Here is a 22,946-nt window from a genome sequence, read left to right as displayed (position 1 = left end):
TCTAACAACAAAATTTCCAAAATAACTATAAAATTAGTTAAAATGTAGAATTTACTGTGCTGAAAAAAACTCTTATTTTTAGAGAATGTGTTTAGTTGGCGAATATTCTGGACACAAACCAGCAATATTTCAATCCAACACGAAATTCTCATTGACAACTAATTTCGTTATTAAAATCAGAAACTTTGATTCTATTTATCTATCACCGTCATTACTGAAGGACAGCAGTGTCAAAGCAAAACAATCCATTAAAAAGCTAAAAGGGACAGTCTTGTTGAAACTGCTCGCAAATTGTTTAGATGTTTTTCGCATGTGTTACGTAAACTGTTAGTGGAAAGTGTATTTATTCAGAATTTGTGCGCACTTGAAGCGATTGTGCGTAATAATGTTTTTACGCGGAACAGTGATGTGAATTTCGAATGTTTCACTCTAATTGTGATGAAGGTTTTTTGTATCTTCAAACCTTCCGAGCTGCGCCGTCCGGTGTACTATTTGTATTCGGTTTTTGTTTTCCGAGTGCTCAAAGTTTTCAGTGAGAATGAAGAAACAGTGATTTAGAAGAAAAAAAATTCAAAAAGATGTTTACGTTTCGTTTATGTCTTTTTCTCCAACACAACATCGTATTTATACCTGCCAATATAGAAAAGACAACCGCGTCTGAATTTTTTTCGGCAGTAGTGTGCCATCTAGTGGCTAGTAGTCATTAAGGTGTTACCGTTTCGGTGACAGGGCGCCATATAGCTGCAGATTGCAGAAGCCAATTCAACCATTCATATTGGTTGAAAACAACATTATATTTCTTTAATTCAACTAAAAAATTAGTTGACTGGATATGAAGTGTGCCTTAGCTAAGAAATGACAGTACGTTTAATTTGTGAATTCAACTAAAAAAAATAGTCATTTCAACAAATATTTTATTATTATTAAGGGAATGAGAATAAAAAATCTAAATCAGCAAAAGTAAGATTTTTTTAGTTGTCTCAAAAAATAACTAACTAAAATCAGCAAATCAACTAAATTTTTCGCGAAAATGCTGATTTCGGTCGTTCCGTGAAGGTATTTACAGACAGAAAGGCCTCTTACAAAAGGGTTCAAATATAAAACTGACACAATTTGTCGAGAATACCGTCAAAATTATGATTATTGTGAGATCTGAGATGGGACACTGACCATTCGCAATCTGAACATGAACGAAGTATTGTTTAATCGGGTTGCCATCTAAGTTATATGTCACTACAATCACAAATTTTTTGAACCCCTGATTAAACACAAATTTTTGAACCCCTGATTAAAGAGAAAAATACTAGAAACTTGACGTATTCTGAGCTCAAAGATTTTTTAACTATAAAATGTCAAAGTTTTGGAACACTGTGAAATTCCTAAAACCTCTACCGAGTGCCATAATCAATCGTCATAACAAATAAATAAGAGTAGTACTTCAGTAAAGCATCTTGCAGCAATTGAAATTTCGTGAATTTATTCTTTCAAATTTATTTGTTTTATATAAATACACAAGTTCTGACAAAATAAGATTATCTTTCAGAAATCACAGATAGATTTCACCATCCCAGCGAATTCTATTTTTATAACAACTTTTGTCTTGCAAAACAAATATCCAAGATATGCGATTGATGCTCGTGTTTTCATCGCAACTTCTAGCGTATTGGATAGTATACTGGTAAAGCAAGAAAAAAACCGAGATAAAAGAAATCAAGTTATTAAGATGTCCAACATCCTTTGTGCTGGTCGTCCCGAAGGTGGAACAAACTTCGTTTATTACTTTCCCAGGATATTGACCATCATCGTTGAAATTGCGTTTCTTGTGCTACCGAACGAACACGCACATACACACACAAACACATCATCGACAGACGCACACATGAATTTACGCCGCGACAGAGACAGAGAAACGAAGGCGACGAAGCACCGAGATTTTGACACGATGCTTCATCCCACCATTAAGGTAGGCCCTGTCCACTGGTCCGTCACTCTACCATGCGGTACAGGCATTTCGCATAGAAAGGTAATCAGCACATTCCTCCCAGACCCAATACAGCCCTTTCCGTTCGTGTTGACGGTGACAGGCGGCAGGGACAGGTTCGACGACGGTGAGAATGGACCTCTCGAAGTCCGATTTCCTAACACACACACTCTTTCTCTCTCTCTCTCTCTCTCTCGTGCACGCTTTTTCTCGCTACCCCGATCGAGCTTTGGTCCAAACAGCTTGTAAGGATAACCGGGCCCGGTTACGGGCTCAGTCGAACGAGAAAAGCTTCTGCGAATGGAACAAAACGCCAAATGCTGCTCCCACAGCGGACGAACACGGTCCGGAACGTTGCTCCTTGGAGTTATCCCAGAGACCCTGAACAAACAGTAACTGCAGGGTTTGTTGCGTTCAGCTAGCAGCAGTGAGTTATTTTGAAAATAGTGGTGCTCGAATCGATGTCCTGTATTCTCGAGGTTCCGGAATCAGTGACAATATGGCTAGTGAATCACTGGCGGAAGGTGCATAGAATCCCAGGACCCAGCGAAAAAAAACGAAAGATTTTTTTTTCTCCGTTCGTCCGTTGGACTGTAAGCCACGAAGAACGGCAGGCAGAACAAAACAGGACCTACGCTGAATGGCTTTCGGTGGTAGCGCGCAGGTGCCAGCAAGAGGAACAATTTTGCACACAGAACGAAAGCTCACTCTCCGGTGTCGTCTGTTGGAGGAGCCATTGGAGCTATTTTCCACCGACAGCACTGGCTAGGACAGCAGCACGGTCGGCACTCGGAGAGCTAAGGGTTCATTCTCTATCGCTTCGGCACAGGATGAGCAGTTCGCTGGGGGACTGGTCGGTTACTGTGCGAATTTCGGGAGCATAGCAGGCCGAGCTTTCGGAGTAGCTTTTCCAAATGTGTATTTTTTTGTGTGTCCCACCCAAAATATTCTAGTCTGAGATAGAAATTCAGCCAGACATGGCTGTTATTTTTGCTAGCAAAATGAAATTATATAAAATTCTTGACAATTGAGTGAAGCAGATGCTGGACTTCTACGAATCGCGACAGTCTGGTTTGCTCATGTAGCTCGATATCGCTTTCAATTGAAAGAAGTTAGTTCTTTTTTTTTTGTTACGGGAAACGTAGTTTGCCCAATGTGAAAAGTGACAGTGAATGGAAGATAATTTCGTTATATTTTCGAACAGCTCTGTGAAGAAAATTAGGGGTGTGATTTGACGATGCGATGTTAGCGAACAGACCAAAGTTTTCTCCGTGGCTTGCGTCAAGAAAATTTGCGAGACCTCCTTTTCCATGTGGTCGAGCTTTCAGCCCAGTTTTCTGCACGGAGTGTGATTTTTTCTTACACCGTCGTTCTTTCTCCCCCACAGCCATAACACAAAATGTATTCGATAAACCGTAGTAGCGTAGAACGATTCGAAGCCATCAATATACTAGCAATGCGAAAATTCGCTCGGTGAAATGAACAACTTCCCGAAGAAATTGGGGTGACCAACAGAGCAAGCAACTTCAGTGTATGGTGTCAGTGACGAAGAAGAAGAAATAAAGTGCTTTAAATAAATGGTTGGAGGTTAGCGGGAAGGTTCCACAGGAAAGCGCGAGAGCAGCGTCTAACAGCACGAAAGGGGTGTAGAAATTTCCAACAACAGAAGCATCCCTCTGAGCCTTGTGGAAAAAAATGAGTTGTAACGAGAGGAGCACATAAATTAGCAACAGCAACATCCAGCTATTACCTCAATTTTCCAACAACAACAAAAAAAAACAAATTTCAGCAACAACAACGCAGGCAAATAAGGTTTAGGCGAGAATTGAGATAATATTTTGCGAGAGCAAAATACTAACCTACACATCATCGTAGCAGAGGGAACCATCCACACACAGAAGACGCAGAAAAATAAACACAAAAAGTTGTAGACCTCTACTCGCAGTACCCAACGCTTCGGAAAGAATAGCACGGGAAAGGACGAAGGAGTCCGAAGAAGAAGAAGAAGAAGAAGAAGAAAAAAAGCCGTAGCAGCCAAACTGAACGGAAACAACCAACGACAGATCAACCGACAGGATCAACCATGTCGCTGGATATCGAAGTGCCGCATGTTAGATGCCCCTCGTTAGGTGTCCTCATACTGACACTTAACCTGGCGCTGTTTCTGCCTCAGACTATAAATAGGACACCACCGTTCGTGCTCGCAGGGTAAGTCCACTAGAAACGTAATCGTCTACCTAGAATTGAAACATGTCTCTTGAAAAAAATAACATGTCTCAGGGCTCAACCAAAACATTGTAGAAACAATAATTGTTTCTGATAAATTCATTAACCACATCACCATTCAGTACGATCACTCACCAAGCCCATGGTACGATAAACTTCAGTTTAGTTTTCAGACCAACGGCGTAATGTTGTTCGAGAGTGTATTGGTTGCATACTTCTGTTGGTGAGTGCTCACTGTTCTCCGATCCTTCGAAGCTCACTCTCGCTGGCAACGATGGCACCGGAACGGAAGGAACAACGAAAACTTCATCCCATCCCAATCCCATGCCCCTCTCAGCAGCGCACGGCTCGTCGGGTTTTGTGTGCTAACTGCGATGACGGTGATGACGCTGCTGATCGTCATGACGCGGTGAGGCTTTGTATGTGGCACAAATGGGTGGCTCTATAGTCTCTCCCGGGTATACTACACTGCTTTGTATCGGTCTTATCCATCCCGGCACCCATCCTGGAGACTGGGGCTTCGGTCGACATTGCGTGTGGGTGGGAACTGTGCTGTGCCTCAATTGCCTATGATCGGTCCGGCAAAGCGCAGCCCGAAGAAAGCACAGAAGAAAATCTCCGACGGGGCGTTAAATGAAAATGGTGGGCTTTGTTCGAATGCTGAGACGTACTTTATGTAATTTCATTCGCTTGATACTGACGCCTTCCATTCTGGCGTCGATTGGGAATCCATTTTACGATCAATATATTTGTTTGTTTTTACATCCGTGAATGGCTTATTCTTGCAACATTGTACCACGGTTTGATCCTACAGGGGGTGGATACTTTGGTACTTTGAAACAAAGTCGACATTATGCTCGGCACAATTTATCAAGACAAGTTGCCTATTCATCGGTATTATTATCATACCAATATTGCTTTATATCTTTTTCAGGCAAATTTTTTTTTCTCACGACGTCTGTTAAGTTTTAGTCAGCTGATATTTCTTCGCCCTTAGTTATATTTAATATTGTTGAAACCATTCTAAAACTTTGTCTTCAAAACAGTCCCCATTCGATTAACAGTCGAAAAAAAATTATTTGCGACGTAATTCCACCAATCTACACTAATTTCACTACATCTGCTTAACGCCTGCGTTGATTTTGTCGTGAATATGACTTACTGTACTATGGGGCGCCTCTTCAAAATTTACCCTCTGAGAGAGTGATAAGTTTTTGATTGTGAATATTTCTTGTTGTATCTAACGTATCAACATAATTTTTGCTACATGCAACCAGAAAAAATGATCATCAATGTATGATAAAATTTTCAGTAGTATGATATAATTACAAATAATTCAAAATTGTTTGGTATCAACAAATATCAGAGAAGAAAACTTATGACGCTTTTCAGTATTGAATCAATTGCGGGACGTTCAAAGAGACGGGTTTGCATCAAAGAAGATCGATTGCGTCATCCTGCTTCTGGTCGTTTGCATAGGAGCAAAATACAACGAAAAGTGGATAACGATCAAAATGCAAAATCAGCTTTTCTAATGGCTTAATCTAAAGAACTATAAAGATGACTTCTTTGCAAATCGGAAGTAAAAATCATCAGCCTATAACAAATCTAAAATAATTTGATTGGTTTTGTGCACTTTTTGCAGCGCAAAATTCGCACCAAACGAGTGCGAATAAAGCCAGCATTCCACTGCTTCGCGTTAAAGAAAAATGCTCTGAAGTGTTTAACATCGTAAATAAGTTTGGACACAATTTGGACCATCTGAATGCCATAAATTAATCCCGTACAGCATTTTGAGCATTTTTTCTTTCACTGAAGCATGCAAATCCGAAAATAAAATATTCGACTTCAAAATTCGGTATGTTGCTATATCTTTTACTCTCATTTGTTCCGCGTTATTTAATTGTGTGGAATAAAATAATTGTCGCCAATAAGACAATCTTCAGTATAAATGCACCGTTACAACTTTGGAAACGAAGTAGTGAAAGTTGTAAAATTCACACAATCAACTAATATGAACGATTGTCATTGTTATTCGTAGTCACGTCCTTCAGTTATGTCCATTCAAATAAAGCATGCTTCTTCAAGAAAACTTCCATGAGCGTTCCGAAAGTATTTCTTCAAACGGTTCTTTACACGTATTGAAAAAGCTTTTCCACAATTAATATGCAGTGTGGTCACCATTAGCATTGAAAATACCTCACTGGAAAACTATCGGACAATTTCGATTGGGTTTGCATCGAGTTATTGAAAGGACGTTATCGGCACTGTTTCTCAAGCAGACACGCTTTAATTGGAATCGTTTTCGATCAATCGCAACCAATATTCTTATCTTCCCAGCTCATTACTTTTTCAATATGGGTTGCGCTAAGCAGAGCTACCAAATTTGTAAAACGAGATTGTAGCTTAGCTTATTGTAAACGTCCTCTGATCGATAGAACTAGCTAGACTATTTTTGCTGGTTAGTTTGAACTGCTCTTATCTGAAGAACAGTTTTCGTTTTCCCACGTTAAGAAAGGTAATCATTTTGGAGCAAATCGTACAAATCGACTCAAATGCAAGGCCGTGACTAACTGTCTAAGAAAAAGTGGATTCAGTTTTATTTAATTAGTACAGAAATTAATGTTTCAAGACTGAGGACAGTACGCTTACGGCGTAAATTTGTGAATACTTTCCCGCATCGAGTCAAATTTTCTTTGGAACGGAGATGAATATTTAAAAATCCACCTGACATTGTCTTTGAAATTTTAGTTGAGAATATTCTGTGAAATTTTCAAAAGGAATCCGCTCGAGTTGCATACAATCACTGTCAGAATCGGCTTTTGAACCGAGGTCCGAAGGGCAGAATGTCAACTACCATTCGACTCAGCTCGACGAACTGAGCAAATGTCTGTGTGTATGTATATGCGTGGGACAAAAAATGTCACTCAATTTTCTCAGAGTTGGCTGAACCGATTTCCACAAACTTAGATTAAAAAAAAAGGTCTTATGGTCCCATACAAAGCTCCTGAGTTTCATTTGAACCCGACTTCCGGTTCCGGAATCACAGGGTGATATAGACAAAAAACGTGAAAATAATGTCACTCAATTTTCTCGAAGATGGCTGAACTGATTTTCACAAACTCTGATTCAAATGAGGGGTGTTATGGTCGCATAGATCGCTATTGAATTTTCTCTTTATCCGATTCCCGGTTCCGGAATTACAAGGCAATATGTGCAAATCTAGGAGAAAATTCGCAATCAATTTCCTCAGAAATTTTTAACCGATTTTCATAAACAAATGAAAGGTCTTGAATTCTTTAATCCATATCCGACTTTTGGTTCCGGTATTAAATTAAATACCGTTAAATTCTCAGTGTCTTCAAAGATAGCGTGCAATTTCATCCAGATTCCACTTCCGAAATTCCGAAATTATAGGGCGATGATGCAAAACCGGTACTCATCGATACGTGCTGGTACGGAAGAAAAAACACCACCGCCTAGCACACAGCGTGCTTTGTTCAATTTTGTATAACGTGCAGAGTTGACATATTTAAATCTATAATAATTTGATATAACTGTTTGCATATTGAAAGGTTATGGTAGTTTATACATAAAGAAAGTTTTTTATTTTATTCAAGTTTTTAAAACTAGACGTAATATGAGAAAGGCATCTTTACACCACTAAGTGGATTAAAAAAGGTTTTGCATAAGCTACCGCATTATATTGTCTAGTTAATTTCTCTAATTTTCAGATCATGATAGTCTGTAACCGGTACATTTTTTTTCAAAATTCAAATACTCACAGAGAATCGTAAAAAAATGTGCAAGTCATATTAGTTTATGGTTGAATGAACCGAATGTCACTATACCGATATCCAGCTTTCGGTTCCAAAAGTACCACCTTATGGGCTGAGGACAGTATCGTAAAGTGGTAGGTTTTTTGCTTTTTCCCATTTCAAATAAAATTTTCTTGGAAACGGTGCAGAATATACCCACCTGACAATGTCTTCGACATTTAGTTGAGAATATTCTGTGAAATTTTCAGAATGATTCATTGAGTTTAGCGGTCGTGTTGTATTTTTTTCTGATTGAAGATCTGCTGAAAATTGGAGCGCTCGGAAATGCATACCTCTACTTGTTCATCGAATATCTCGACTTTGAAGGCTTGTATCATAAATCTACCGTGACAAAGTCTAGATAATTTAGTTTAGATGCGATTAGTACGTAAAAACATATATGTTATCGCGATAAAAATAAAGTCTTGTATTTTTCTGTGAAACAAAGTCAGTTTCAATGCATCCACCATTTTTTTCGCTTTGGTTTCCTGATAGCATTCTGAAAAAGGAGAGAGAAATAAAATTGGTTCGACAAGGCTGCCAAACACACAGACATTCAATCTTTGTGAAAGTTGAATATTTGTTCATTGTTCATTGGAATCCATGTAATGTCCAACCCATACGATAGATTAATGTGATAAAATTTCTCATCAAAATAATAAAATGTATGCTGGCAACCCGGTACAGTTTGCTCATATACGAGAGAGTACAAGAGAAATACGATGCGCAAAAAGAATTGAGCGAGCCACGTGGTCCATTTAAAACTCAACACGTGGCCCTCTATCCTTAGACCTTAAGGTGAAATGTAGTCCCGAAAAATGCGCGCAAAATTTTAGCCGCTTAAGTTGAACGAATCGTCGCACAAAGCATAACAGGTAAAACCAACACATAGAAACCCGGAACTCTTTCAGTGATTAAGCTCAGTCGGCTTACCACACGTTTTGTTGGCTTGATTCGTAATGGATTTTTGGAAAATTCACAATTTGAATATATCCTTTCTTGTTATTAATTACTATTACACTATAACTATGAACAATTAGTATTTATAATTGAATAACATGCTAGCAATGTGTACGCCTTAGTTTAGTAACAAGCATAGATACTCCTTCTAAAGAACGATTGAAAACAAGCAAACATTCAAGTGTTCTCGGTATCTTTGCAAGCAACAAATAGTAATTCACCAGATGAGAGAGCGCTATCGAATTTCACTATCGGTTAATGAACTATTAAAATAAGAAAATACTGGACATTCACTAGAACTCTGAAATACATTTCCATCAACGTATATACTTTTGAATTGTGATTCTGGTGCCAGGTTATATGGATGTTATACGTTTCAATGTTCTACGTAAACGATAATACATGGCTTGTATTCATTTCATTTAGTAGCCTGTCTAGGTTAAATTTTTTAGTTTGGTGCAATCTGAAGTAATATCTATTATATGATATTACACAACAGAGCGTTATTACTTCAGTAACATCAATGTATTGAGCTAAACAGAATTGGACAAGAGCTGCATCAAAAACGTCAGTTACCTTAGGAAATGAACAATTTCTCGTAATTTCTACACCATACTCAATATTGCAAAAAATCGTGCCAATATTTTATATGTAATTTCACTCACGATATAACGCATTTTTCACACCACCATCATGCGAAACAGCAGCGGGCAAGTAATTCAAATTTCGATTATTTCATCTAAAATTTGATAATTCTGAGCTGCCTTTTCAGATTCTTTGTGAAATTTTACATCTAACTTTTTTTTAGTTCTAAAATCAACCCCGTGAAAAGGAACAGTAACCGTTTATACATTTCAAAAAGCAATTACGGTTCGGCAAAGCAAAATACTCAGTTGTGATTAATTTGATTACGAAAACTTGAGTGTTTTTAATTTTTTGAAATCTTGACTAATAAATGATTGATCAAAAACACGACGAGCGCGTTCCGCTACATTTCCCCTTAAGGGCTGAGTCCAGTAAGTCGCGTATAACCACGTGCCTCGCTCTGCGTATTACATATCTCTTCATGCTCGCATATGTGCTAAATGACTCTCGATGGGCCAGTTGACCAGAAAAGTTTCGATATTTTCGATTACAAGTTTGCATAAAATTTGTCTGCAACCAATAAAGCTACCTCTTGTTTGGCAGCCTTGCTGAGCCGTTTTTATTTCTCTCTCATTTTTCGTTACGTTACCAGGAAACTGGAGCAGAAAAAATGCCGCGTGCATAGAATTCGACTTACCTTCACAAAAATAACATTCACTTCATTTTTATCGCGACAACGTATATGTTTTTATGCACTATTCGCATCTAAATTAAATTATCTAGACTTTGTCAGGATAGATTTTGATTCCATGCGTTTGAAGGCGAAATATTCAATGAACAAGTTGAAAGACGGCGTTTTCAGCTATGCAATTCTTCCTTCAAAAAAAGGACTTTCCCGACCGCAAAAGTCCATGAATCTTTCTGAAATTTTCACAGAATAATCTAAACTAATTTTCTAAGAGATTGTCAGTTGGGTTTTTTGATATACATCACCGTTTCTGAGAATTGATTTGAAGCGTGAAAATAGCCTTCTTATTCACCCTAAAACACGCTGGTCTCAGACCTTAAGGACCAAATTTTTGTTATCTGGTTCACACATCTTCTCGACTGACTTCACTGAGCTTCGTTTGTAAATGTTCGAGCAACAATCACTCCTGCTGGTTGTTTGACCGCACGCTGAATGTGATCGGAACTGTTTCCCAACCAGGTACGCTTTAATCGAACGTACGATCAACATGTTGCTTCAACCGTGAAAATTGTATTCGATCAATCATGATCCTGATAATTTACTATCCAGCTCAATTTCCACGTGGATTGCACTAAGCTGAGGTTTCGAGTTGGTAGAACCGTATTGCAACTTCATTTATTGTAAACGTAGCCTGATCGCTAGAGGCTAGCATGAATATCTTTTCTAATAAGCTTGAACTATTCTATCACGTGTTTCTTGAAGAACAGTCTTTGTTTTCCATGTTCAGGAAAGTAATCATTCTGAAGCAGACCGTAGATAACGAAAAACCAACTCAAAAGAAGGACCGTCATTAACTGTCTAGGAAGAAGAGAATTCAGCTTTATTAAAAAAGCTCAGAAATCAATCTTTAAGGTAAGAGAAGGTAGCTTTTAGTGGGCAATTTACAAACTTAGAAAAACGGCCATTGTTACAAAACGCAATAGCAGTTTTCTTCGCAGTCATTTAGCGGAAATTCAAAAGAAAAATATCAGTTTGCTTGGAACATTTTTTTACACAAATTTATGTTGTTTATTTTTAATATTCATTAAGCAGTAGCGAAGGAAGCTGCTTTAGCGTTTTTCACCAATAGCTTTTTCCAAAGATTGTAAGTAGTAATCGTAAAAACTATATTTATTCGAGCAAAGCTTTCCAAAGCCTGTTTTTCGTGGCTGACGTAGAAATGTACAAAGATTAAGTGTCAAAATCGATTAAAAATAATTTCTCTAAAAAATCGTCCGGTTCATGAAATGATCCTAGAAACTAAGTCCAAGTTTGTCTTTCAAACCTGTAACCGGTTTCACAGTAAGTTGCACAAATTCGATTTTAGCATTCAGCCGCTCGTATAACAACAATGTAATAATTTCCTGGAAAAGCTTGTACCAAGGCTACTTAATTTGTATAATCTTGTTAGTCAGGTAGCCAATAAGAACGGACTAATACCGCATTACGGCAGTGTATTTTCGTTAATGGGCTATGTTAATGACGACTGTTTTTAAGACGACCAAAGAAAATCTATTCATGGTTAATATGCATATGAATTCTGGAACAAAATTCAAGGTATGATTTTTTATCGTTAATCTGGAACTAAATGTTGAATCTGTGAAGAGTTATCAGGAAATTCGGTCAAGATGACAGCTTTGAGGTTAATCCGTAAAACAGGTCAAAAGAAAAACCCTCGTTTGAATAAACATATGTATACTGAAGGCATAAGACCAGAAAAAAAGGTTTCAGTGTGGGATGAAGCTAAGAAAAGTTGGCACTCAAGTCCATGTTTCACAGTTCAAATGTCGTTCGTGTTTAAATCTTCGAACCTATGAGAAACAGATGCAGCCAAAACGCAGTTCAAAAGTTCGATGCCATGCTTGCTGGGAATTCAAACTGTATAATCAAGGATGACGAAACTTACGTGAAATTCGATTACAACTCCTTGCCAAAGCCACAATATAAAACGGTGCGAGCAGGGCAAGTATTGAACTAGTTCGAGGCATCAAGAAATTTTAAAAACGCATGATTCGACCAATGATTTGCAGCCACGATGATCCTACTGTATTCTGGATATATCTTGGGATTGCACGAAATCAACGGAAGAATGGCATACCACCAAAACTTTCACTCCATAAGACCAAAGTACCAAAAAAAAATTCGATCGATTGAAAAATTTTGGGCGCTGGCGAAGGCTTGGGAAACATGCCTCGGTAGTCGAAATCATCCCACAGTTTAAAAAGATTCGAAAAAGTGCCAGTCTGTGCGAAGAAAGTTCGGAAGAAGAACAGAACCAGCTAACATACAAACGCTAGATAAAAAATCTTGAGAATACACGTACAAAATGTTGATTCTAGAAATGAGCAATACGAGTCATGATAATATTTCTCTAATCATGAATCATTTGGACTAATTGTGCTGAAATTCACGCGTAACGCTTCTTACATTGGTGGGTAGAGCTTCAGGCGTGTTTTTACTACGTAAGTGATATGTGCAACATAAATTCAGGCGTTATGTTTTAAAATATGATGATTTCGAATATCAATTAAATGTAATGGTGTGATGAACATTTACGCGATTCATTTCTGAGTTTTGTTACTTTAACTTTCGTCATGCGCCATGGATCGGAACAATTTGAAATCGGATGGAGCAATGTTCGGTGAATGTGGTGGATAGAGCAGAAGCTCTCATTTCATCATTTCCAAATAAGTTCTACGACATTCGAAACATGGGGATTTACATTGAAGCAAAGCAAAATTACTTTGCCGTGACGATCTATATATTGCATGGTTTTGAGGCGTTGTGACGTTTTGAACAAGTCCAGAAGTGGTACGGATCTTTATCGGGCAATGCGATCAAATCTTTATCTTTGTACTTTTGTCACATTCCTTGTCCTCCATGTCAAAATTCCAATTTTTGAACCACGCAAATTGCTTTATGTATGTTTGCTAAAATACGATAACTTTCCGCGGTACTTTTCTTCATGTTAAATCAATGTACTTCATGTAGCCTTCCCGCACAAACGATTTTCAGGCACAGACATCAACATGTTTGGTTCTACACAACAAATGACACTAGCTTTATGGGACAATCTCTACTATTGAATGAGCTATGAATAACCTGCTTCGTTAAATGGAATATGAATCACTTTCATTAATTCGAAATGTATTGGCTGCTTTGAAAAAAAAAAGCTGGTGGGTAATGTCAGAAACATAACCGGATGACGTGAATACGAACAAAATGTATGTTTCAATTTCTTTGATGTTGAAGAATCTGAATTCTGGACCTGGAATTTTGGAATCGAATTTTGAACCTGAATGCTAAAACTGAAATAAGAATCCGAACTCCGGAACTGAATTCTAGAAGTGAATCTGGGTTCTGCTCTGCAGCTGAACTTTATGTCGTTTTCGCTTGATGCCAAACCTAAACCAGTTTTCACTCTAACTGCTTTCGAATCGTTTGTTTGAAACCTGCTTCGAACCTAGTTTCAAAGTTGTTGATCTAAAAATCTAGTCAGTTTCAAACCTCTAGACCGAACACAGTTCCGTGAAAAGTGTTTGTTTGATGAACCTACCCTGGGTCAGTTTCAGTTTTCTCAAACGAAAATGACATTAGACTTCGAACGTAGAATTCAGCTCCAACCCTCAGTTCAAGGATCCATACTGGAATTTAGTTAAAAAAAACTTTTCAAAATCTAGTTTCTGAACTACACTCCTAGAATTGTGGGACAGAATTTTGGAACCAAATTCTAGACCTGTATTATGGACCTGAGTTCTTAGATTCTAACTGAAACTGAAATTTTGATCTGAAAACTGGAAGTGAAAAAGAAAATCTAGTCTCGGATGCTTAAACTGAATTTCAGAACTGAGCTCTGGAACTAGATTCTGAACATGCATTCTGATCTGAACTGAACGAGCCAGTTAGACAGCTTACAATGAATGAAACATCAAGTTTTTACATGCCTTACTTATAAAACATTTTACAAAAAATGAGTTTCGAGTTATTTGTAATTATCTTATACTAATGAAACTTCTATCACCAATTGCTGATCATACCCCCGATGACGTGAAGATACAATTATGTTGACACATTAAATAAAACAAGAGACATTGAATTCGCCTTGTGGAAGAATGGGTAGAACTTAATCCTGAATATCTCTAGTTGTACTAAACACAACAACATAAATCTTTCTCCATGTCATCAGGAATATGATCAACAATTTATGATCAAATTTTCAACTGTATTACTTGACCATACATAACTAAAAAGTAAGTTTTTTCAAACTTTTGAAAACAATAAGGAAAACTTATCACGCTTGCTTGCCATTCTCGTACCCGCGACGACGGTATTGAGGTAGTCAGCAGAAATGGTCGGGTCTCGGGTATTTGTACCTGAAACCCGACCCGAACCCGTACCCGACGGGTTTTTTTATTTTTAAACGGGTACGGGTAAAAATTTTTACTGCTCACTCGGATACGGGTCGGGTTCGGGTATAAGAATCTCTATACTCGATCATCGCTAGTAGTCAGGCACATATCCGGATATTCAACTGGACGGATACAAAAGTAAAATCGTGGTCGAAAATCGATCATTTCTTCTCGTGCTTTACACGGAACTGGACGTTGTAGTCAGGACCATCCACAAACAAAAACAGATTTTCAGTAGTCGCATTCATGTTCTGAATACTAGATCTGGATTCGGATACTGAATTTTAGATTGGATTCTAGAACAAAATCCTAAAACTGAATTTCGGAACGGAATTCAGAATCTGGATTCTGGTCCAACGGAATTTTGAACTTTATTTTAGAATTTAGTTCCATATTACAAATTAAAAAATTGAAACTGGAACTATATCCTAATTCTGGAACTGGTTTCTTGACTAGATTTTGTAACGAAATTTAGTTCCTTAATTCATATTCGAAATTTGAATCCAGAATTCTAATTTGGGATTTCAGTTTCAGAATTCTGGAACAAAATTCAGGATATGAATTTTAGATTGAGAATCTGGAACTAAATTTTGGAACTGAATTTTAAACCAGAATTCTGTTCAGAATTCATTTTCATAAATCAGAACCTGCATGCTGGAACCAAATTCGGAACTTGGATTATAGAACTAGATTTTGGAACTTAAAATGAAATATAGTCCCAAAAAATGCGCGCATAATTTTAACCGCTTGAGTTGAACGAATCGTCGCACAAACCATAATAGGCAAAACCGACACATATATTCAGTGATTAAGTGCAGTGGGCTTATCACACGTTTTGTTGGTCTAAAATCAAGACACTCTTACTGTTTCGTAAAATATTTGTGTGTATTTCACAATTCGAATATATCCTAATTCAATCTATATTGTGAGTGAACTGTGAACCGTTAGTATTTATAATTGGCTAACATGAGGTTATATGAAATGATTGTCCTTCTAAAAAATGATTGGAAACAAGAAAACATTCAAGTATTTTCGGTAACTCTACCAGAACCAAATAGTATTTCACCAAATGAGAGATCTTTCAACACCAAACCCATTGCAGAATTTAGTGTCAATTTTTATATGTAATTTTTGCTCACTATATAACACCACCGAACCCACTGTGCATTTCTCTCACGACCACCATACGAAAAAGGAACGCTCGAGCAATATAGACAATGATGAAAAGTTTGTGCAATTCACTTCAAACTTTTTCAAACTCCGGTTATTTCGGCTACAGTTTTATAATTTTGAGTTGCCAGATTTCTAGTGAAATCTTGCTTCAAACATTATTTTTCAGTGCTAAAATCATCCCCGTGGAACGGAACTGTATGTTAACCGTTTATACATTTCAAAAACCAATTACGGCTCGGTAAAGCAAAATTTGAAAATTCTGAAAATACTTATTCGAAATTCTGTCTAGTTTTTGAATAATTGATCGAAAACGCGACGCGCGCACTCCTCTAAATTTCAGTTCTAAAAGTTCTGGATTCTGAAAATTAGTTCAGTTTCATAATTCTAAAACTAAATTCATGAACTGAATTCTCTATCTGGATTCCAAGCTAGAATTTTGCTACTAGATTCGAAGCCTGTTCCATATTTTGTTTTAAGTTCTTGAATTCAGTTTCTGTCTTGAAAAGTTTTCAACATCGAATAAATTCCTCCAATCAAGGCTTTTTAAAACCATTAAATATTCCCAGAGAAGTATGAGAGGTTTTTCTCTACTAAGTATGTGAATCTACAAAAAAAAACTACTATAAAATTGTTAGCTAATTTTTTTCAACTCTAATTTGTAATAATACATTTAATTGAATGGCAAAATATGTTTGACGACAATAAGTCGTACTTTAGTATGGATGCACCCTTACAATTCTGGAAGCGAAATGGTAAAAGTTGCTAAAGTCATAAAACTAACTAACACTAACGGTATCTATATTCAGAAGTATGAAAGAAGCATGTCAGTTTTATTCGTATTCACGTCTTTCAGACTCAAGCCCGTACCCAGGATTTCGTTTCGGGAGGGGCCGGTTGACTTTACCAATTCCGAAAGCACCGAACAAAAGAGTTATTTTTTAAACTATTTCACGAACTTATACACGAGTGGAAACATATATTGGAGAAGCCAAATAAATGAAAAACTTACAGACAAAATGATTTTTTGGAAAAAGCTACGCTCAGAAACAGGACTCGAACCTGCGTTCTTTGGCATTCCGTGCATACGCGCTACCATTTCGCCACCATTTGGTTATGGTTCTCCATTGACTTCTATTAGAGTTACTCGTCTTTTTTTTGCAGTTGGCAAATTGATGAGGAATTTTCCAACTGGATGTGCCATTATTGAGTATTTAAAAAAAAATGGTTACTGCACCCGAATTCAGGTTATTGTATTATTTACATTCATTAACGTTTACTATCATGCCATTACTACCACACATGTCTAAGACAATTTAAATGTACATTTATAGAGCACACCAATCCACAAGACTTATGATCATGCGATAGATTTTGAGAGGCGAAACTCCAATTCGTGAAAAACGGAAAACATCTCCTAAATTTAAATGTCATATTAGTTAATGACCATACAAATTAACTTTGGCTATACTGGTTTCGGTTTCGGGTTCCGGAAGTAGTGGTCTAAAATTCCAAAACGAAGCTGACGTCGATTTCTCAGAGGTTTGCGAATCGATAAAAGTTCGAGGAAACCAAATCAGGTGAACAAGGTGGAGGGGTAAGTAATTAGTCCCCCGCTCTGAGTACGTACCTGCCTTCAATTCATCTCAATATCGTCTTATTGCTCACAACAATAAGATAATTTTAAGCTTATGTTTCACAAAAGCGAATTGATCGTTTTCAATGAATTTCGGCGAAACAATCCAGAATTGCTAGGAGAAATCGAACTCAGTTCCGTTGTTGTCTTTGACTACTATTTCTAATGTTTTCATAGATTTTTGGGATATCCCCAAAATGTTGGACTGCCATGCTCAGAACATGCTCGGTTTCTTCTGTTCAATAAGACTATTTTTACTTGTGTACCACATGCAAGGTAGTTTAATTGTTAAAACGATCTCTTCGAATAGGAGAAAACTACGAGTTCAAGTCCCGTCGCTGTGGTATTTTTTTTTCTTCGCAGTTTTTCATTTCATAGTTGTACTTGTCAAACCTTTTCCAATCTGCGTTTTTCGTTTGATACCGATAAAATCTAAAACCTATGAATAACTGTTTTATGCTATGATTAAGTTTTTACCTTTTTTCTATAGAAAGGTAATAGAATTTCTGGAAAACCTGACTTTCAAACGGAGCCTCGGAGATCCCCAGTGTTATATACCATTCGACTCAGTTCGATGAGATCTCTGTGTTGGTGTGTGTATGTATAAGTGTATACCATCCAACGAGTTTGTTTCGCGTTTAATTTTTGGCTGTGACATTTGGTTCCGGAAATATAATCGTATAAGTGACGTAACCGACAAAACCGACATTGTTTTCTTCGCACTTATTTTTCACAAAAATGGCTGAACCGATTCCGACGAACTTTAACTCGTTTGAACGCTACTATTAAATTAGTGATCAAGTTTGAAGATCCAATGGCCGTCACTTCAGGAAATATAACGGTATAAGTGACGTAACCGACAAAACACAATGTTTTCTTTGCGCTTATTTTTTCACAGATGACTGAAATGGTTTCAACAATTTTAATTTCGTTTGAAACTGGTTTTGGTCCATTGATCAAGTTCGAAGATCAAATGGCTGTGACTGCTGGCTTTGGAAGTATGATAGTATAAGTAACGTAACCGACAAAACGCGATGTTTTTTTTCGCGCTCAACTCACTCAGAGATAGCTGAATCGATTTCAAAAAAATATTGTTTTTTCTAAGCTACTTTTTGTTTATTAAACAGGTTAGAAGTTATAATGGCTATCTTTTACGGTTCCAGTGATATGATGGCATAAGTGACGTAAGCGTCAAAACTTTTGTATATAGATTAATCGATATCAAACATTTTAGGTTCGTTCGAATATGTGACGTAAGTGCTAACGCAATCTTTTGTGAACTACCCGAATCTTTCTGAATATATTGGTGTAAAAAATGAGTCCCATTTAGCGTCAGAAATTATCTCAATGAAAAGACATTTAAATTTATTTCAAAGACTGTATCGATGAAAGAGAAAGATATTATCACACAAGTAGGTGGATTAAGAATTGGTTTTTACTTTTCTATAGACGTAAAAAGAGCTTCGTTCAAACTTTGGAAAACTTTTTTCTTATGAGATTTAGATTCCAACTCATTGAAGTGAGCTTTTCGAGACCGATTGCACAATTTAAAATAAAAATGTTTTTTTTATTACTGGGTCCCGTTGAAATCCTTCCTTTTCTTTGAAGAAAAAGTACTCTCATTGCTTCCAACGAAATAAAAGAGAGTGAGGTAATGGTTCACTATTCACGTCCCCGTCCATCGGTTCCATTAGTCCATTGCACAGTGGTTCAAACTTCCAATTTTACGCTATAATTAATAACACGTTAAAAACGTGGTTTTCGAGGTACAGTATCTTCAGCAAAGTTGCTAAGTATGATATGCGCCATCTTTTGAACATTTTATTTAGGTGATTAATCCCCCTAAAAGTGAGATCAAAATATTATTCTAGCTCAGGGCCAACTTAAGGGCTGAGTAACTTCGAAGAAGTCGTGCAGAAAGTCATTCCAAATAAATTTGCTGAAGATATTATTCCCTGAACTTGAGTGTAGTTTATGATATAATGTATTTTCTGAAGAGAGTGTCCTAAAACTAGTTTTTGTAAAAAAAACTTATATTTTTTTTCTTTGAATTTTCCAGTCCAAAAAGAATCTTTCGGACGAGTTTGAGAGTCTAAAAGTTACGACCATTGTCAGCTATCATAAAATAAATACAAATAACTAAAATATGAGCTTTAATAACATTTTTCTCTATGAGAAGATGACATAATTTAGTTCGATTTGATGAATGTTTTTTTTAAAGTCGTGACAAAACAGTTACTAAACTTGGAATTATGAAAAATGGCTCTATTTCATTAAACTGAAAAAATAGTGGCATAGTACATTTGAGAAAGTTGTGTAGTTCTTAATAATGAAAAGCAGTTGAGAGCAAGACACTAGATCGTCCAATACCAACTTTCATGACAATCTATTCCCCTCGGGCTCCCCGCTCTGAGTATGTGTCTGCCATCAGTTCATCTCGATATCGTATTATTGCTCACAACAATAAGATAATTTCGAGCTTATGTTTCACGAAAGCGAATTGATCGTTGTCAATGAATTTCGACGAAACAATCCTGAATTGCTTTCATGATAGTGGAATAATAAACAGAACTATTTAGATCTGATCTGCTCCACAGCAAGAACACAGTCGAGTAATAAATTCACTAGTTTCTGTTTGAAGCAGGCTCGACGCAACTGTTACCTAATTAAAATCTAATCTGAAAGTGATTTGGCGACACTCTCGAGTTTCCAGTCTATAACCTTGTGATGCAGCATGAGTCTGCTAAATTAAGTTGCATAGCAACAACGATGGGTAACATAGTAAGTGCTGAATTACTGCGGATCAAAGGAACAACTGCCAAGCAGATAATTTAATTTAGCTTATGAACGATGAAACCTCTCCGACCCGACAGTGTTCATGGATCCGGATAAAGCGAGCGTTAATTGATTAGAAAGTTCGAAAACAATAAGAAAGTGGAAAACCAGTGACTAACCATAACCTGAGTAGTCGTGAAGCCGAAGGACACGATAAAAACTTTACACGGCTGCCCAAATTAGTGGTTACCTGACTTCATTCGCTAAGGACAGCAACGAAAGAAAAACACTTTGTAATTAACCTACCCAAGGGAGGCGGACCAAGGAAACCTTACATCGTGTGTTTATTTTTCATTTCATGATTAAAACCCTGCGGTTTTACTGTGGCGTTTGCCTTAAGAGGCTTAGCACTGGCTTTAGTTTAATTGATATTCAGCTACTTGGTGACCGAAAGGAAAAGCTGATACCGCTTTGGGCCATTTAGGCCTACCTGCTTTTTTATTAATCTTTAGAATTGCGGCATTAGTTTGATTATCAGGACCTACTGCAAATCCTCAACTACACAGCATCCATTCCATTGCTACCGATCGCGGCCAAAACGAATTAAAATGCATAGCTATCTTGCGGCAAACAAAGCTCCGATGACGTGACACATTTATGCCCAACCAGTGTAGTGAGTGCGTGCCGAAGTGACCCACTCCGGTGGTTCTATGACCAATTACTGAAACATGCACGATAGCCGCGAGGTCGAGAATGTGTGTATGCATTCTAAATACACTCCGCGTACAATGACGGAACACAACCTGCTATGCCGTGCCAAACATTCCGTGTCACTTTTGCTGCTGTTGCTGCTGCTGCTGTTGCTGTGGTGAGAACGTGACAAATTTCCTCTCTTCCACATTGACCTATTTTTCTGTTCGTTTGGCTCGGTCGGGTTTGGCCTTTTTTCGGTGCCTACCACGGATATCACGGACGGTTGTGCAGCAGCCGCGGGTGAACGGTTGACCACAGGCCCGGTACAATATGGAAATTTCACGAGCGATGACGTCATGCTGATTGAGGGTGGTGCAAATAGAGCTAAAAAATAGGTTGTTAAATCCGGGAGATCTCCTACCAAAGAGATTGTGAAGACAGTTTTGCTTCATCGGTTGAAGCTGTTGGGGATGGTGAAGCGATTGGGTCATTTTTATTTCATGATCAGACGACTTTTGGAATGTGAAAGGCTTATGAAATATGGATTGTTCTTTTGATGATGAAGAGTTGAAATGACCGTCGGTGTTTTTCGGTCACCTGAGACTATGCAGGTAGTTTCGATAGGACTGAATCCATGGCCTTGGCAGTATCAATCAAAAGCAGCTCATGACTTCCAACCGTGACCAAGTATCACCATAAAACAAGTTGAAACAAAAAATTTTCACTACTTGGATGCCATCAAAATTTACACCGAAAATAGCGAAAATCATTAGCAATTAATGGAGGCAATATCGTACGCCCGAAATGTGAGCAGAATTTTCCAACCTTCGTAGTAGCTTCGATTTGCACCGTCCCACAGTGGTCCAAAACTGGAAAGAGACGGTTAAAAGTCTGTACTGACTTTCACTCATTTTTGAGAGCTAACGGGGTAGTAAAAATTTCGAATAAAAAAATTTTTTTCACAAAAAACTTTTTTTTCTATCTCATTTTGAAGAAAAAAATATTTGAAGTATTTTTACTGAAGATATAAATAATTTTTAAAATATTTTTCGCTTTATTTTGAAAACAGAATCTACCTCTATTACCTAGGTATCTACTACAAAGTTTTAGATAGCATTTAACTTTTTCCTATATTTCTCACGACCTAATCAATCAATTAGGTAATCAATGTTACCTAATAAATCATTACAATATGTCACTTAGTCGCATTGCATTCGATCAATCAGTATCAGTCACGCTATCGTCCGAGTTTTCTGTGTCACTAATTTATTGCTCAGTATTTTTTTCTGTTGTAAGCTCTACCATATCAATTGCTTCCAGTGACAATTCCTTTTCAGCTTTCAATTTTTAGTGTATAACAAGATAACAATGTATATCTTGTTGTACACTATATTAATTGCAAATTGTTGCGATTTTTATTTTGTTAACTTTTTGACAATTAAGTGGAGCTCGACTCAATTTTTTCAGGCCTTTTCAAAGTTAGTTTTAATTTTTGAAAATCCGAAAAATTATCAAAAGTTCAACACATATTTAAAACCCTGTTTTAATCCACCTAGTGGTGTAATGATGCCCTTTCTCATATTACTGATTACATCATAAATATAACCGTGAAATTCGCAAAAACAACTGTTAACTGAATAGAAATAGGAAAATTTGCTCGGACCTAATCTCACAATCTCTATAAATCCTGTTTACCCTGTAGTTTCGGAACCGAAATTAGTATCCACCAGAAATTAAGGAATTCCGTATGAAACTGTAAGACTTCTCTTTTGAACCTATAAGTTTGTGAAAATCGATTTGGCCATCTCCAAGAAAAGTGAGTGAGATCCTTTTTGCAGTTTTTAATCACTATTTCCAATTCTCCCGAAACATTGTTCAGATGAACGGAATAGCCGAAGTTGGTTCGTTTGCTACCAACAAATATGACCTACAAATTGTAACAGTTTTGAACGTAGTTAAACCTATA

General features: G+C 37.2%; 1 protein-coding gene across 11 annotated transcripts in view; it reads left to right on the top strand.

The window, feature by feature from the left end:
• The first annotated feature begins 2,262 nt into the window (after positions 1-2,262).
• LOC131439306 (gamma-aminobutyric acid receptor subunit beta) overlaps positions 2,263-22,946 on the top strand; it is a 206,343-nt gene continuing 185,659 nt past the window's right edge. For 6 of the 11 annotated variants that reach the window (XR_009231098.1, XM_058610172.1, XM_058610180.1 and 3 more), the window contains exons 1-2: positions 2,269-2,408; positions 3,369-4,189. Coding sequence is in view for 10 of the 11 variants with exons in the window: in XM_058610172.1 (XP_058466155.1) it covers positions 4,065-4,189 (125 nt within the window). In the remaining variant the exon portion in view is untranslated. Of the gene's footprint in view, positions 2,506-2,866; positions 2,883-2,923; positions 3,093-3,368; positions 4,190-22,946 lie in introns of those variants that run through there. The other 5 variants (XM_058610178.1, XM_058610176.1, XM_058610179.1 and 2 more) reach the window with 5 other exon arrangements.

Source organism: Malaya genurostris, chromosome 3 (genome assembly GCF_030247185.1).
Source record: "Malaya genurostris strain Urasoe2022 chromosome 3, Malgen_1.1, whole genome shotgun sequence".
Taxonomy (NCBI): domain Eukaryota; kingdom Metazoa; phylum Arthropoda; class Insecta; order Diptera; family Culicidae; genus Malaya; species Malaya genurostris.
Note: the sequence above shows the minus strand (reverse complement) of the source record. Positions and strands in the feature narration are given on the sequence as shown.